The sequence below is a fragment of the Cyanistes caeruleus genome, chromosome 8, assembly GCF_971803275.1.
Source record: "Cyanistes caeruleus chromosome 8, bCyaCae1.hap1.1, whole genome shotgun sequence".
Lineage (NCBI taxonomy): Eukaryota > Metazoa > Chordata > Aves > Passeriformes > Paridae > Cyanistes > Cyanistes caeruleus.
The window spans coordinates 7,253,369-7,268,467 of record NC_141708.1 but is presented as its reverse complement, the minus strand read 5'-3'; the positions used below and the strand labels follow the sequence as shown (position 1 = coordinate 7,268,467).

Below are 15,099 nucleotides of genomic sequence, written 5' to 3'. Positions count from 1 at the left end.
TAATGAGTGTCCTGGTTTTGAAAGCTTTTTCAAATATTCTAATGATGTATGATGTGTGGTGGGTGCCTCTTTACTTGGTCACTGAATAACTGAATACTGTGCAAGAGTTTAAACAGTGAAATAAGATCATTTTCATCTTATGAGTCATGGTTTCAAGGAGGTGGAAAGCATACAAAAGTCATCTAAATGCCTGCTTGCTTCTTGTGGAACTGTCTGGAGAAGAAGCTGGAAGGAAACCTGAGTTTTGTATCTGAGCAAGATGTGCTGTGATAGTTGAGCTGCCTCAGAAGGAATATCCCTGATGTTTTTTCCTTAATGTTGCTTCCTTACCTTAGAAACAATCAGGGATTCTCTCAAAATCGCTCCCATTGTCTCCAAATTACTGTCTGCTAGATTGAGCCTGAGAGATGTTGGAAACATCTCTTTGATGTAGTAATATAATATTAAGGTAGAGGATTTTTTATTTTTCTAGTAGATATTTTAATCTAAATCAGAATCTGACCTGTGGGGATGAAGGAAGCCTAACATGAAATGCTACAAAATTGCTGCTGCATACTTTTTTCAGACCTCTTTTAGCACAGGAGAGCTAGGATGTGATAAATCAGTTTAGATACCAAAGAACTTGATTGGGATACTCAATTTTACTATAATAGCCTAATCTAAAATACTCAGTCCTTTTCAGCTGCTCTATCCTCTTTCAAAATTGCTCCTAACAAGGACAATCTCTAAAAATGGGGCATTTGAGACAAGTTAATGGCGCTATAGCTGCTCAGGATAACCATTACCTAAGAGTAGCATTCTCTGCCTAAGCACAAGGCTGGATACAATGAATAGTATCAAAGGTGTTCTCTGGCAGCTTGGAGAGACTTGGAAAGAAATAGGTATTTACCATTTGGGGAGATGTGCAGTTAGACAAAACCACAGGTTTAAAATAACCCACAACTTCAATGTTGAAAGAAATGCAAAGTGAAAGAGAGGTTAACCTAGTTTTCAAGTTCCCTTCTGCTTAGATTTTACATCAAGTTAAACTCCAGGAATTGGGATTTATCTTATTCTGACTTACTTTCACTTTCAACATCAATTATTTGTTTTTTTTTATCAATGCTTATTCCACTTAGTTTGTTCAAAAACAATCTCACTACACTGATTCCCTCACCTCTAAAAACATTTCATGCAATTAAATACTTGCCTTTAAGTTACCAAGTGTGATGGAGTAGTGCTGTATTTAAATATGAACCCTGCATAGCTTGCTGTGGAAGCTTGATTTGCCTTACTGATAAATTACATTTCAGTGTTTAGTGTGACCATTAGCAATTTATCTGTGAAAAGTTAAAATAACATGAGAAAAGGAGATAGAGTCAGGCTTTTTAGTATGTCAAGGGAAATAGAAGGTTTCTCTACTAAACCAGAAAGAAAAATGAAAATATTTTTAATTTAGTCCATTTCTGTTCTTCGTCAGCAATCTAATCACTTCATTATTTTACTGAATCTGCTGTTCTTATTGGAAGGGAGGGGGAATGTATCTGAATATGGATAGATAGGGGTAAACTGGCTGGAGTTTTGTTGGGGTTTATGCTTGGTTTTGCTTTTTGCTGTTGTTTTTAAAGAACACCACCCTGCCCCTGCCAAGACCCCAGACTTTCTAGCCTGAACCTGAGAAATCAAATGCTGTCAACTTCTGTTGCCCTTCCAGTAGATCACCTAACCCAAGTCCAGCCTGCCAGGGAGAAGGCATGTCCATGAGATGTTCTTTGGCACAATTTTTTTCCATCTTTAACTGTTGCCAAGTCTCAATTCTGCTTTGGGAGAGGAAGCAGCAGTATTGGAATATCTTTTCTAGTCTCTTTCATCCTGGCAAGGAGGCACAGTTGACTCCATTAGTGACAGACATTAGAACACTGTGTGCTTTTTACTTCAGAAGCTTTTGGCCTTCAAGGTTGCATATTTACTTCTAATTAATTAAGAAAAATTGAAAGAATCAGGAAAAGCCATATATATTGCATGCAGAGATGATATCATAAGTTATTGTGTCTTTTATTTACTAGGGTATTTGGACTACATGTACAAAGGCACAAAGCTTGCTGCCATTTATCATTCATTGCCAAATTAGTCTCTGCAAATAAAGCAACTGGGGGAAAGCACTTGATGAAGAATCCAGCTAAAAGTGACTTCTCTAGGGAAAAAAATAATTATTTACTGCTAATAAAGATGGGTTTTTGGTTCCTAATTGTGGCTCAAGTTCTGTGATGCAAAGCATCACAAATGGCAAATGTACCTCCTGAAATGTTGGCACTGGGAGCAATCAGCCTGGGAGAAGGCATGGAATAAAAATAACATTGAGAGCAGTAGATTATCTTAATGAAAGCATATGCAGTCATAAGGAAAGTTAGGTATTCTACTTTGAATTAAATTAGTGCTTGCAAGGCTAGTGACCCCCTACTAAGTGAAAATGTTCTGCCTTCTATGTGATGTCCCCATTCCTGAGCAGACCTGCCACTTGAGGATGAAAGGATAGGTGGCTACCTTAAAGTTTGCAACACCTTCCTTAGTTTCATCACCTTGTTTTATTTAATGTTCTGTATTTAAGTCAGAACAGAATCTGACTCCAAATTTTCACCTGATTCAAATGAAGAATGGTTTCTTCCCACTCCAAGAGTGCTATATAAGCACCAACATTTTCAAGCAATAACATTCTCAAAGTATAGAACTACTTTCTTCCTTTATGTTGTGTTATCTGACCTTTCATTGGCATGCCAGTTTAATTAATGGTGCATAATTGCATCCCACTGCTGACAAAAAGCTGCAATGTTGTTTGCTTTTGTTAGTCAGGGCCAATTATCTGTAAAGTCACCCTTTTGAATTTTCTACAATCAATCATCACCAGTGTATGTTAAAAAAAAAAAGCTATTTCATCAAAAGGTGGATTTCTCTCACCCCACACACAGTTGTGTGCATAAATACAGCAGTGTCCTTTCTGTCATCTTTTTTTTTTTTTTTACCTCAAGTAAGTGATGTTTGACAAAGACTCACTGTAGTAGGATATTGAGTCTTCCCAGAGAAATTGTTCTCTCTGAATTTGAGATTTGAAACTACCACTAGGTGAGCTTCTTCTTTTAATTAAGGTATTTCTTAATGGGAAAAAAAATGTGTTGATACAAGAACTTGAAGTTTAGAGGGGGTCCCCTGAAGGTCCAAGTTTCTCTCTGGGCCACAGAACTGCAGTGACTTTTTGTCCCTCTCTGCATATACCAACTCTCATTTTTGATGGAAACCTGAATTTCTTCTGGCTGTCAGGATTTAACTTTATCTTCCAACTAATACATAAAGCCTTTTATACTCAAGAAACAATGAGCAATTTCTAGTCTAAAAAGCTTCATGCAAGATAAGGAAAAAGTATTCTATCTATTACATAGTTTACTTGTAAACTGTTATTCTTTACAGATCTTGACAGATTTTGACTTATTGAATTTGTTTCATTTACATTCATTTTTTTTAAACAACCCAGGATTTTATTTAAGTGGATAAATAATTGCAACTGTAATATTGTTGAGATCATTACTAGCTGTACATCTGTATAAGATTTGGCAGCTTTTCCCCTTTAAAGACATTTCTCTTTATTCTTTTCAGTGTTATCTGTTTAAAGATAAAGAGCTGAAAAGAAAAGGCTACAGATAAAGGAAAACTTGGACTTTTGAAAAGTTGAGCATTGTTAGAAGTGGATGATATCTTAGAAGTGGTATTTTAAAAATAAGTCTGTATCTATGTTTTGTGCAGGGCAAAACAGAATGCCTTAAAGTACAGCTGCAGAAATGTTAGATCTTAATGAAAGTGTTGGAAAGACTTCTACCATCACTGTCAGTCTGTCTGTGACCTGCTCAGATTCTAAGCAGAGCAATGATCACAATTGATCATCTGTCCTTGAAATGAATACAGTAAATCCAGGCATGGGATGTGATCTAGCGAGGGAATGTGGTACTTTTGTTCTTCTCAAATAAAAGTGAGCAATATAATCTGACTACAAGTAAGATCTATAACCCCCAGCAGAAGAACACATCAAACCTTTTTATGGCTAGTACAGTTAATTGGACTGTTCTAAAAATCTGTATCTCACTCAACAGGCAAGTTTATCCTTTAGCAACATAATAAGTGGTGAGAAGTGTAAGGTTGGGTATCTGATCCTCTGTAAAACATTTGTGGGCTCCTTACCCACTGAAAAAAATCTTCATGTAAGTTCATTTAAGCAACAGAGCACTGGAGTGTTTAAATTACTCATCTCATGGGAGCAGTAAGAGGACTCCCATTATCAGCCTGCTTGCAAAACTGCTTGCATGCTTTCCTTCATTTCCTCTTCCTACACCTTTCTAACTCTTGGGTGGATGTTGCATGTGCACTTGTGAGCCACGGGGTGAGTGCAGAGGGCAGGAGGGTGTCTGGCAGTTCAGTAACACAAACTGTGCAAAAAAGGTTGTTCTGTGGTGCTGTGACATCTCATGAAACAGTTATCAAAGCTTCTGCTGCTCTTAACCAAATATGACAATAGGCAAATGTCCCAATGCTGAAAAGGCTGGAGTCAAAGCAGGGCCTTAAAGCAGGTCAATTATTTCAATTATCTGGAACTCATGATGAAAAACAGCAGCAGCCTTCAGGAAATAAGCAATAGTCTGGCAACTGTTTGATCAGTTATGACAGTTGCTGCCAAATATCATGTCCCATCAAGTTTTTGCAAAGGGAAAGCTTGGAACAGGTGGAATATTTTAGTTACCTCTGCTCCATCACAGCACAGTCCTCAGGAGATCCAACAGGCCACCAATTGCTTTAGTATGACATCACTGGCAAATATCAGAAGGTTGTAAGTAATCATGGGATGGGCAGAGGGGGAGTGCTGGGAGCAGATGGATTGCTGCAATTATTTGGGCCCCTTGATGAAAAAGAACTTCAGCTGCCATCAGCAATAACTGCACTGCTAGCTATGACATAATTTTAAAATCTGGTGTGGTTTAAGTATTTCAACAGCTGTAAAGCTCAGATTTGTCTTAGCACTGGCTTGACCCGCAGCCTCCTCCAGTGCTCATGGGGGGAACACTGAGGAAATTGTTTGTCAGTGCTTCCAAGTACTTCACGGTATTTCACAGTTTGTTTTTACACTGCAGAGACACTGACCCAGCACAAAGCTTGTTGTTGGCACCTTTTGATTTTATTGTTTTTCAAGAGTCAGCTGGGGAAATCGAAGGACTGTTTCATGTCAGTGCCAGGACAGAAACCAACAGCTTAGATCTAGTTATGAATAAATTTAGAATGGCCTCAGCATCCAAAAAATTATCCTTACTTGTGTAAGGTACAAGATCTGATAGGCCTGAAATTTGTTGCAAAAAAATTATTTAAGTGCTCTCTTAAATAACTCCCATTTTGCCTTCAGTCTTCCTTCAGCCTGTTGCTAAAACAGTCTACTTTAATTTCTCTTTTTATGTTTCTTTTGATGCTAAAACAAGCTTATGATTTTTGGTTTTACAATAAGATATGTGGTACCTTATATCACTATCCCCTTTCAGTTAGAAGATTCTTTTATTGACTCTGGTGCACAGAAATCTAGTTTACACATTAAAAGCTAAAGAACAAAGGACACTAAAGAATTAATAAACTTTGAACAAAGGGAGTTGTTTTTGCAAACCAAATCCCATTTGAGTTTTATCAGATTCAAAATCTGATATCTGTTTTGGTTGAGCCTTGAAGGCAGAATAGAGTCAATAGGGAGCTTCTGTTTGAGCTAAAATGACTTGTTAACATCTTTCAAAAATTTAATGTTATAAAAGATTTGATTTCTAAACCCTTCAGTGCCTTTAAATTCACCCCAGCACCTTTTTCCTCCCCATCATCTTGCTTTAACATAATGAGGGGTATTGATTACATTCCATTCAAAGAAAAAGTAATCATCATAAATATCCTTTATCTGACCTGTCTATTTCCAATTGCAGGGGAAATGGCTTCTAGTTTGAGATCAAGAAATTACTTTTGATAGGAACAAATATCTCAAACTGTTGCATAATTTTGTACTTTTTCTCAATTTTCTACTGGTTTGAAATCTGCAAAGTACCAAACACTTGTCACTGCTGGTCATTCCCATCCAAAATTGTCTAGAAGTTACTGAGATAACCTTCCTGCCTGCTTTTACATCTTTAGTGTAATGAGTGGCATTTTAACAGCATTGAAGTGGTCACTGCTTGAGATCAGCTTTCCTTTTTTTTTTTCCCTTCCTTTAATATTCTGACCAAACAGTGTTAACTCAGAATAATTCAAAATCAGGTATAGATTTGAGCTTTTACACAGTCTGCTCTTCTATTCAGATCAGGTTTGTGTCTGCCCCTGTGAGTCAGAATGCTAATAGTTACACAGCTGCCTTGAAAATTGAAGATTTTAAAATATTATGGTTGAATTATACTTTTTCTCACTTGTGATTCACTTATCTAAGACAGGAACATGTTTCATGCTTTTCTTGCAACCATCAAAACTTAAAATTTGCTTTGGAGTGAGTTTTTTTTATGGAAGTCCTTCAGCAACTACAGATACAGTAGTAATAAAATTAATTATTTCAAGTCTTGTAAAGAAATAGTGAAAACTGAAAGCACTGCTTTTAAGGAGAAAGTTTTGTGCTGTTTTGTTTTGTTTATTTTTTTAAAAAATATGCTGAAGATTGTCTCTCCTCTAGTTAGGTCTTTAGATTGTTAGAACAAGACACAATTGACCCTTTATTCTAGAAACAGTTTGTGACTGAGTCTGGCAGGGTGGTCCAATAGCAGAAGCTTGGTAATATCCAAAAAAGAAGAAATAAAACTGAAGTTACAGTGGCTTTAGGTGAAAGAGGGATAGGAAGAGAACTGAAGAATAAAATATAATAAAGCAAAGAACTGGAGGTGACTGTGAGGAATTAGGCTGAGAAGGGTCCTGAGATCCCAAATGGGCAGAAAGACTCTGGAGACCAAAACAGAGCTGTGAGTGATGCAGAGGGGAAGGCCAAGACTGAAATCTTAAAGTGTTTCATGGAATTGAAAAGAAGAGTAGCAGGGAGAGGCTACCTAAAGAGAAAAACAAGAGAAGCTATTTGGACAGAAGGAAGAAAGAAAGAGGTAAATAGATGACTGTAGGAAAATATTTTTTTTAAAAAGGACAGAAATTATTGGAAAACTTCATATATATATATATATATATATATATATATATATATATATATATATATATATATATCTGGATGATGTGGAATAACAGTGGACAGGTTAAAGAATGGTATTTGTTTGAAACCAAGACTACCTTCTTTATTTTAGACAATCACAAGTTACAATTGCAGGGGTGTTTGGTTTGTGTTCCATGGCATTATCATGCCCCATTAAATAACTGCCTCGTTTCCTCCCAGAGAAAATTTTGCTTCTCCCTACACCAGTAAAGCAATTTAAATGGTACAGAACCTCCTCGTGTTCCAGAATTTTACATTCAAAGTACTTTGTACTTGTGTAATATACTGATAGGATCTTATATCACAATTCTTATCCCCGTAGAAATACTGTCCCAGGAAAGCTAACAGGCAGTCTTTTTAAACAGTTGTCAGGAGAGGGGAAAAATATTGTGTTTATATGTGTGGTTTTCCAGAAAGCCTGTTTCACCTTGGGAATGTTTAGCTAGACAGTTGACCAAAACTAAACCTCCAAAAACCGGAGAAAAATGTTTCAGTGTGCTGTGGTTTTAATTGAAATATCTCTACATCCATTTTTCACCTTCGACACAATGCTCTCATACAGTGGTCCTAGAGATAAAGCCATTGAAGATTGTATTTGAAGGAATGAAGATAGTTTTTATTGGTGTTCTTTTAGGATCGGCCACAAGGACTGACTAATGCTCCCAAAGAAATACGTTTGGATGAAGATGACTGAACATGCAGATCCAAAGGCCTTTTAGGATATGCTGAACCTTTGGCCTTGGATGAAGAATGTTCTTGGATGAAAGAACTCCAGCTGAAAGACTTTGTCTTTGCCTTTTGCCTTGCAAAGATATGAAAGACAGAAAGGAAGCAAAGATTTGCAGCTGAATTCTTGCAGGGTGCAGTTAAGTGGCTGGCACTGGCACGCGGCCAGCCTGCCTCAGTACTGTGGAATGTCACGTGCTTGTACCCCTCACCAGTTTCCTGGGACTGCCTCAAACCCTCACACACATTTATATATTTTTCTGCTTTCTGTTTGCAAGTTATATTAGCAAATTTTAATTACATAGTTTCTGCAATGATGTTAGCACCTCTGGGGTTTGTGTATGTCATGTGTAGCTCTAAAATGCAGAAAATACTTGTTTATGCTTGGTTCATCAGATTATACCATGCTTGTACCTGCAGCTGAACAGGCAGTTAACTAATAATCTTAGCTTTTCTTCATGGCTAATGACTTGCCTAAGTTTAAAATGGCAGGAGTTCAGTACCTGAGTCAGTGAGCTGACATTCACAATGTGGTCAGCCACGGCTGCCTGGGCATTCAAACAGATTTCTTCCTTGAACCTCTGTGTTAAGTCAATAGGAGGATATCTTTGTACATTCAATACTTGAAACTTGATTATACATTTAATTATTTCACCTCTTGAAGTGTCCTTATTTTCACTTTATAATAAATTGCAGCTCTGTTAGACCAGTTATGTTTAATATCTCAGAATGACTTGAAGCACAGTGTTTGCTAAGGTTGACCTTCAAAGTGTGTCTGTATAAAGACACATTGCCTAACCACGTTGGTTGCCTAAGTAATTCTGCTAAAGTGTAAAAAAACAATTACTGCATATAGAGAAATACTGTACCAAAGTTAAAGGGCTCACTTTGCCTTTGTCTCTCCTTGAATCAATCCATGTGGAGAGAGGTTTCATGATTTTCACTGTCCTGGGTAGTTGTCTGCTGTTGTCATACCAAACCAAACATCACAGTACCTTTCGTGCCATCTGGGCTTGCTTGGTAGGTCTGCAAGAATTTTCAGTATCTCTGTTCTAAGTGTTACCCCAAGCCCATGTAGTCACCACAATTCTCAGAGGACAGACCTGAACAGAAATTCTTTCATCAAAAAGTGCATCCTCCTCCATGGTAGCTTAGTTGAGCCTAGACTTCCCAGATAAGGACATATTAATTCTCCTAAATGCTCTGCCACTTAAAGTTTTTTTCATCAGCTATTTTTTCCTTTCCCTCCCAGCTGGTCTAGCTTTAGAAATGCTGTTCTAGAAGATGTTTTTAGCCAAGGAGATTTTCCATATGATGATAGGGACAAATGCCTCTTAAAAACCCTTAGCTTTTTACCAGAAGAACTGGGGAACAACCTGTCTTCAGCTGGTGGCTTTGCTTGCTTTTCTCCTTGTGTCTCTTCCTCTCCCTCTCTTACCTGGCCTTAACTGTTCATACAAATTGTGCATGGCTACTGGAAATGTCAGCTACTGCAGGATCTCTGTGCAGGGCTGATTAATACAAAATAATTCCTGCTGAGGTTCATATGTGTGTGTTTATGTCTGCAAATTGTTAACCTGAGCTGCTACCAACTTGTAAAAATGCACTGAGACTATTGGAATGTGTGTATGCATAAAGAAAGCTAGAATGTGAGATCTCTAGGTGCTGGACAGTTGAACTCCATTGTTTATCATTGGTTATTAATGTACTGATGCTGTTTTGTTACCGACCAAATAAAAGAAACTCTTACTAATGCTTTGCTACTGAGTAGTGTGTATGGCAAAGAGGACCAGGGTATTTATCAATTAGAAGATCAAATACCAGAAGAAATGTCTAGTTTGACCAAAGCAATGTGTTTTCACAGTGATCCTGCTCAAAACCAAGTCAGTCATGGATAACCTTGAAATATCTATGTGAATTTAACTTCTCCTGTCAATTTGCCACCATTAAAATTGTGCAGCATTTCTGATTTTGGACATTTCATCTATGTCAGATAATGTTTTTGTGTGGCTCTGCAGCTTTTCCTAAGATTGAGGTTTCCACTGTTTGTGGGCCAGCAGGGGAGTATTTGCCCTGTTTATAGAGCTATTTTCTATGTGGTTACAGTGAACACTTCGCTGAAGATCCCGAAGCAGAGAAGTTTTCTGCTCAGGTATGTGGCTTTCAGTCCAGCTTAGTGCTTTGTTCTTCTCATGCTGGAGCTACCATGCTCTGTTAAAGATGTGTTGCTGCTTCCAAGAGGTGAATAACAGTCAGAATTAGACCACAAGATGTTTCCTTTCTTATGTGCTTTCCAGATAATCCTCATATCCACTTTTTTTCACCTTGTTTTATGCATCAGTAGTACTGTCGTGTTGTCAAAACGGTGTTGTGTGCTCATCTCCTTGGTCACTTGTGTAGCTTTGTCTCACTTGGAGAGAAATTCCCATGCTTATTTACTACTACTCTACATTCTTAAGAGTACTGTAAATCCATGATATAATTCTGAAGGAACATTAGAAAGAGAATACCTAGATAATTTTGCATGTGAGGATTTCCCCTTGTATTTCCTGTTTGGTAGAGATGCTTGGAAGTTCTTTACTTCCAATATATCTGGTAAGTCTATCTTCACATAGAAGGGACATGAGAAAAAGTCTTCTATTACATCCTCTTCTCTTTTTTAAAAAAAAAATTGTTTTGTTTTGTTTGTTTATAGGGAGCAGGTACGTAAAGAATCTTTTTTTTGACTTCCTTTAAATCTGAACTTCTGTGCTTGACTCTTGGTTAGGTGATGATGCAAGATGAGACTTACACATCTTTTATCTAAAAACATTGAGCCAACCTTAAATTTATATGGGGACTTTCTTTTTGTTCCTTTTTTTTTTTTTTCTGTTTGCTTTTGTTTCTCAAAGAAAAGCATAAGGGGTGACATATCTACTCCACACAGAGTAGATGTTTGGTATTGGGGATTCATTCATCATGAAGACAAAACATAACAAGATCCTGAAGCTGAGCCTGAAAGTCAGAGAATTTGATCAGGAAAGATGATGCACATTTTCAGAAGCCAAAGTATTTTATTATTGGAATACATCATTCAGGGAATATGATAGATTTTCCATTAGTGGAAGTCTTTGATCAAAACTGCATATCTTTCTAAAAGAGAAGCTGCCTCAAGAGTGAGCAGCTGAGCCTGATTCAGAAATTATTGAATGAAGGAGATTTGCCCTTTTCTTTATGCAGGATGAGTCAGATATGGGTACCATAATACCACAAGTAGTAGTAGTTATTGTGTAAAAGTAAGATTTGACTTTTTCTACAGAGGTGGCACTTGGAAAAAAATATTAAAATAGAGCCTAAAGCAACTGTACCTTATGCTGCTGGCATCAGAGGATGTGTATGACAAATGGTAATGTTAATTTTAAGAGCAACCTTGTGTGCATGTGATCTCAGTAATGTCTGATGAAGCAGACAGATGCCTTTGTGTAGGCAGAAGACTTGGATAAAATTTACAACAGCTTTTGCCTTCACAGGTCAGAATTGTGTGTTAACAGGGTGATGTTACTGTGAAATTTCCATTTTTGGTGGCTGAAACAGTTACTCAGACTTGGGGGCTCCATGTCCTTTTCAGGCTGAAGGTTTTAACTGTGTCAGGAGAGGGACACAGCATTCATGACAATATCTGTGTTGTGGGTATGACACAGTCCCTCCCTTGGCGCTGCAGCACTGGAGTTGCCAGTGGTCAGAAGCACAGTGTGAGACAAAATCCTGGCAGACTGGAAATTAGGGCACCAACCTCTGCTGGCAAGCAGAGTAAGAGATTTTGCTTCTGGAACTATTTTTTTAGGGGAGGTTTATTTTGAGGTTTCTGTTGGTTTTTTCTTTTGTTTCAGTATTTGGTGTGGAGGAAGTTGCTCCCCAGGCTTGGGCTGTGCTTTTTTCCAAAGTGACAGCTGAGGCCTACAGCTGTGGCACCAAAAAAAGGTGCTGTGCTTTTTTGGAGCTGTGCTCCAAAAAAAGGCTAAATTGCCTGTATTTCAGCTGGATATGTTCACTGGATTCCCACTAAGTAGAATTCTGCTACCACATGATGCCTTAATGCTGGACGGAGCACCTTTGCAAATTATGGTTTTAAATTAGCCAAATTACAGAATCAATCTTGCAAACTGAGATGTCTTATGAATGTTGTGTGCAATCATGGCCTTCCCATTGCAGCATCTTATTCTTCATAGTTCTTGTTACTGGACATAGTTAATGAGAATCTTTTCATACTACAGAGCCTCCCTCATAAATTAGGGTATTTTCAAATTATTGTGTTTCTTACAGGTATCTTCATATAATTTCCAGTTGTTTTCCACAGTTTCAGAGATGTGGTCTAGAAGTGTTTTTCTGCTCTGGGTAGTAATTCTTTTTTGTTCCTGGAGGTATCTGATGGTCACTAATCTCCCAGATCTTGCTTATCTTGCTTTTTTTTTGGTTTTGTTTTGTTGTTTTTTTTTCTCTTCTGTGTGTTTGTGTGTCTGACCTGTGCAAAGACAACTGAAACTGGAAAAGTCTTGCAACAATCAACCCTCTTTTGTCTTTCTGGAACAGAAAGCCTTTTTAGGCTTCAGAGATGAAGTTAGTATATTATATTATAGGCTTTCCCTTAGGCCTCTCCAATGATTTAATTAATTGATGGTTTAATTAATCCTCATTTAATTAATATCTTTGAGTTCATCTTTTAAGCAGTACTGTTACTTACCTTACATCTCTTTAGCTTCACTTTTACAGCCTCAGTATTTAGAGAAGAGAGATCACAGAATTTACCAGGTTATAACTTTATTTGTAATTATCTCTTGTCCTACTAGATCTCCTTTCCTTCTTGGGGAAGCTATTACCTGCTTTTCCTGTGTTTGTTTTTATTTTGGAAGTCTGTTACTGTAAATGTGATCACATTATGAACTTTTATTGATTCATGTCTGATACTCCTCCTTCTGACAGGAGCAGCCACTATGCTTTCATGATCTGCCATTGCTACGAGATGTGGGAGGAAGGGGAGAGAGGGAAAGGGCAAGAGGATCTGCAGGGGATAATTTTCCTTTGGGAGTTAGTGAAAGATTTTCCTTTATCACATTAACAGGTGTGTTTTGAGAGCCCGAGAGAGGCAGTTTGCTCCTGGAGAGTTTCTGCAGGTAAAGCATGAACTGTGAAAGGCTCTTGACACCAGGACCAAACAGCAGCTCTGCTGGTCTCGTTTTTCCTTCCTTCTATTGTCCCACGTGGTCCTGGTATGTCACAGCCAGCTTTGAAGGCAAAGCCTTTTAGTGCATATGAGACCAGGCTGCAGTTCTGGAATTGGTCTGTAATTCTTCTCCTTTGTGTGCTGAGCTTCATAACAAGCCATGCTCCCTCCTCGTTATTGAAATGTCACATTTTGACACTTCTCCTTTGTATGAACTTTTCGTATTCTCTTGCTCTTCAACAATGCTTCAAAAATCCTTAAGGTCCCTTCCAACCCCTTAACATTCTGTGAATTCTTAGCTATGGTAAAATATGTGCTTCAGAGCCTTACAGCTGACTTCATGTTGTTCCTTCCAAGCAAGAAGGGTAAAGTGTAGCTTTTAAAAGAGCAGAATTCAGACTTGAATATTGATTTTTTTCCTTCCCCCAGGTACAGTTAGTGTTACCTAGAAGTTTTGTATGGGGCCTTGGAAGGCACTATGAAGTTAACATGCAAATTTGGGGAAAGCATGTGTCCATGTAAATTCTATCCCAACTTTTCCATGGAAGTTTTTACCCAATTTTCAGGAATTGCTCTAGCAATTTAAGCATTACTTTTGAGTATTCTGAGGTAAGATGCCAGAGGAAGACCTTGTGTTATTTTATGCCTTAACTTTTATCTTAGTTTCTGCATAGCAGGATTTTTATAGATGTGAGTATGAAAACAAGATGTGAAGTGCTTTAATGACCATGACTTAGCAGATGTTGCTTTTCTCCCCTCAAGAAAACCATCTTCAAAATTCATTGTTCAGACTGAAATGCAAACATTTTTGTTACTCTTATTTTTTCCCATTTTTCTCCTTCATCCTCTCACCCCCACCTCACCCCCCAAGATTTCATTGCCTTCTCACAAGAATATTTACTTTGTGAAAGTATCCTCATGAAGAGAGGCTAGAAGTGGTAGTCAAGTGATCTGCTTCATTTTGTACCAAGTCATACACAATTTAGTTTTCAGATAACACAAGAAAAACCCCAAACAAGCCCAAAATGCAATATAAGTTGTCAAAAAGCTGACACTCTAAATACCAGAAAATATTAGCATCTATTGTCAAGAAAAATACAAAGTATGAATCACTCCATCTCCGTGACACATTTCAAAACTGCTACACACAGCACAAACTATAGTGTTTGATGCTATCAGAGATAATAGTACTTGAGAGTTTCTCTCTGAGCACCCAGCCTTGCTACTAAAATGGTTCAATTGTCTTGGCATACACTCTAGAGCTGCAGAAAAAAAATTTACAAAGATTTTCTGAGGTCATCTTTGCTAAAAATGAAAGCTGATAAAGAATTATTGTTAATAACTTCAATCAGAGGGGGGATAGTTTCATGGTTTTTGTATTACATTCTTATTGTAAAACAAAAGTTATATCTACTTCTAAAATATTGATTTATTTTCTTGGTACCTTGCAGACTATTTCTAATCTGATATGCCATTTCTTATCATTTCAGTTATGTCCTACACAATCCTGTATTTTAATTCCTTCTGTTGTCAGGTTCCTGATAGGCACATCAGGAATGATTCCTGTGCTCAGCAGCCATGTCAGTCCTAAACTGAGGAGTCAGAAATATGTCAAGGAAGGCTAAAATATAAAATTCTTGCCTGTCTGAAAAACTTATGAGGCATTTTCCTCCTTTAGCAAGGCCATCACCTTTGATTTTTCTTGCATTGCCCCGAGCTGGGAGTCTCCTGTGCTTTGAGCAGGGGCAGAAACAGCTTCAGGGACAACTGGAGGAGATAAAAGTCCTTCTCTAAGTGTCCCCTTGCAGTCAGCACCTTGTTTCAGTTCCAGGGAGAGCAGTGAGAGAAAGGTATCCAGAGCAGTTCCTCCCACTCTGTGTTCCTGTATATTCTGGAACAGAACAGTTCTATTTGGCAATACTAAAGGGGAAAAAAAAAGAAAAAAAAA

The 15,099-nt window shown here is 37.7% G+C and overlaps 1 protein-coding gene across 5 annotated transcripts in view; it reads left to right on the top strand.

Moving 5' to 3' along the window:
- ATRNL1 (attractin like 1) overlaps positions 1-15,099 on the top strand; it is a 432,328-nt gene that overhangs the window by 338,270 nt on the left and 78,959 nt on the right. For 3 of the 5 annotated variants that reach the window (XM_086899057.1, XM_086899055.1, XM_086899056.1), the window contains one exon: positions 7,860-9,704. The exons of the other annotated variants lie outside the window; for them this stretch is intronic. In XM_086899057.1, the coding sequence (XP_086755183.1) occupies positions 7,860-7,919 (60 nt within the window). In that variant the 3' untranslated portion in view covers positions 7,920-9,704. Of the gene's footprint in view, positions 1-7,859; positions 9,705-15,099 lie in introns of those variants that run through there. 5 annotated transcript variants of the gene reach the window in all.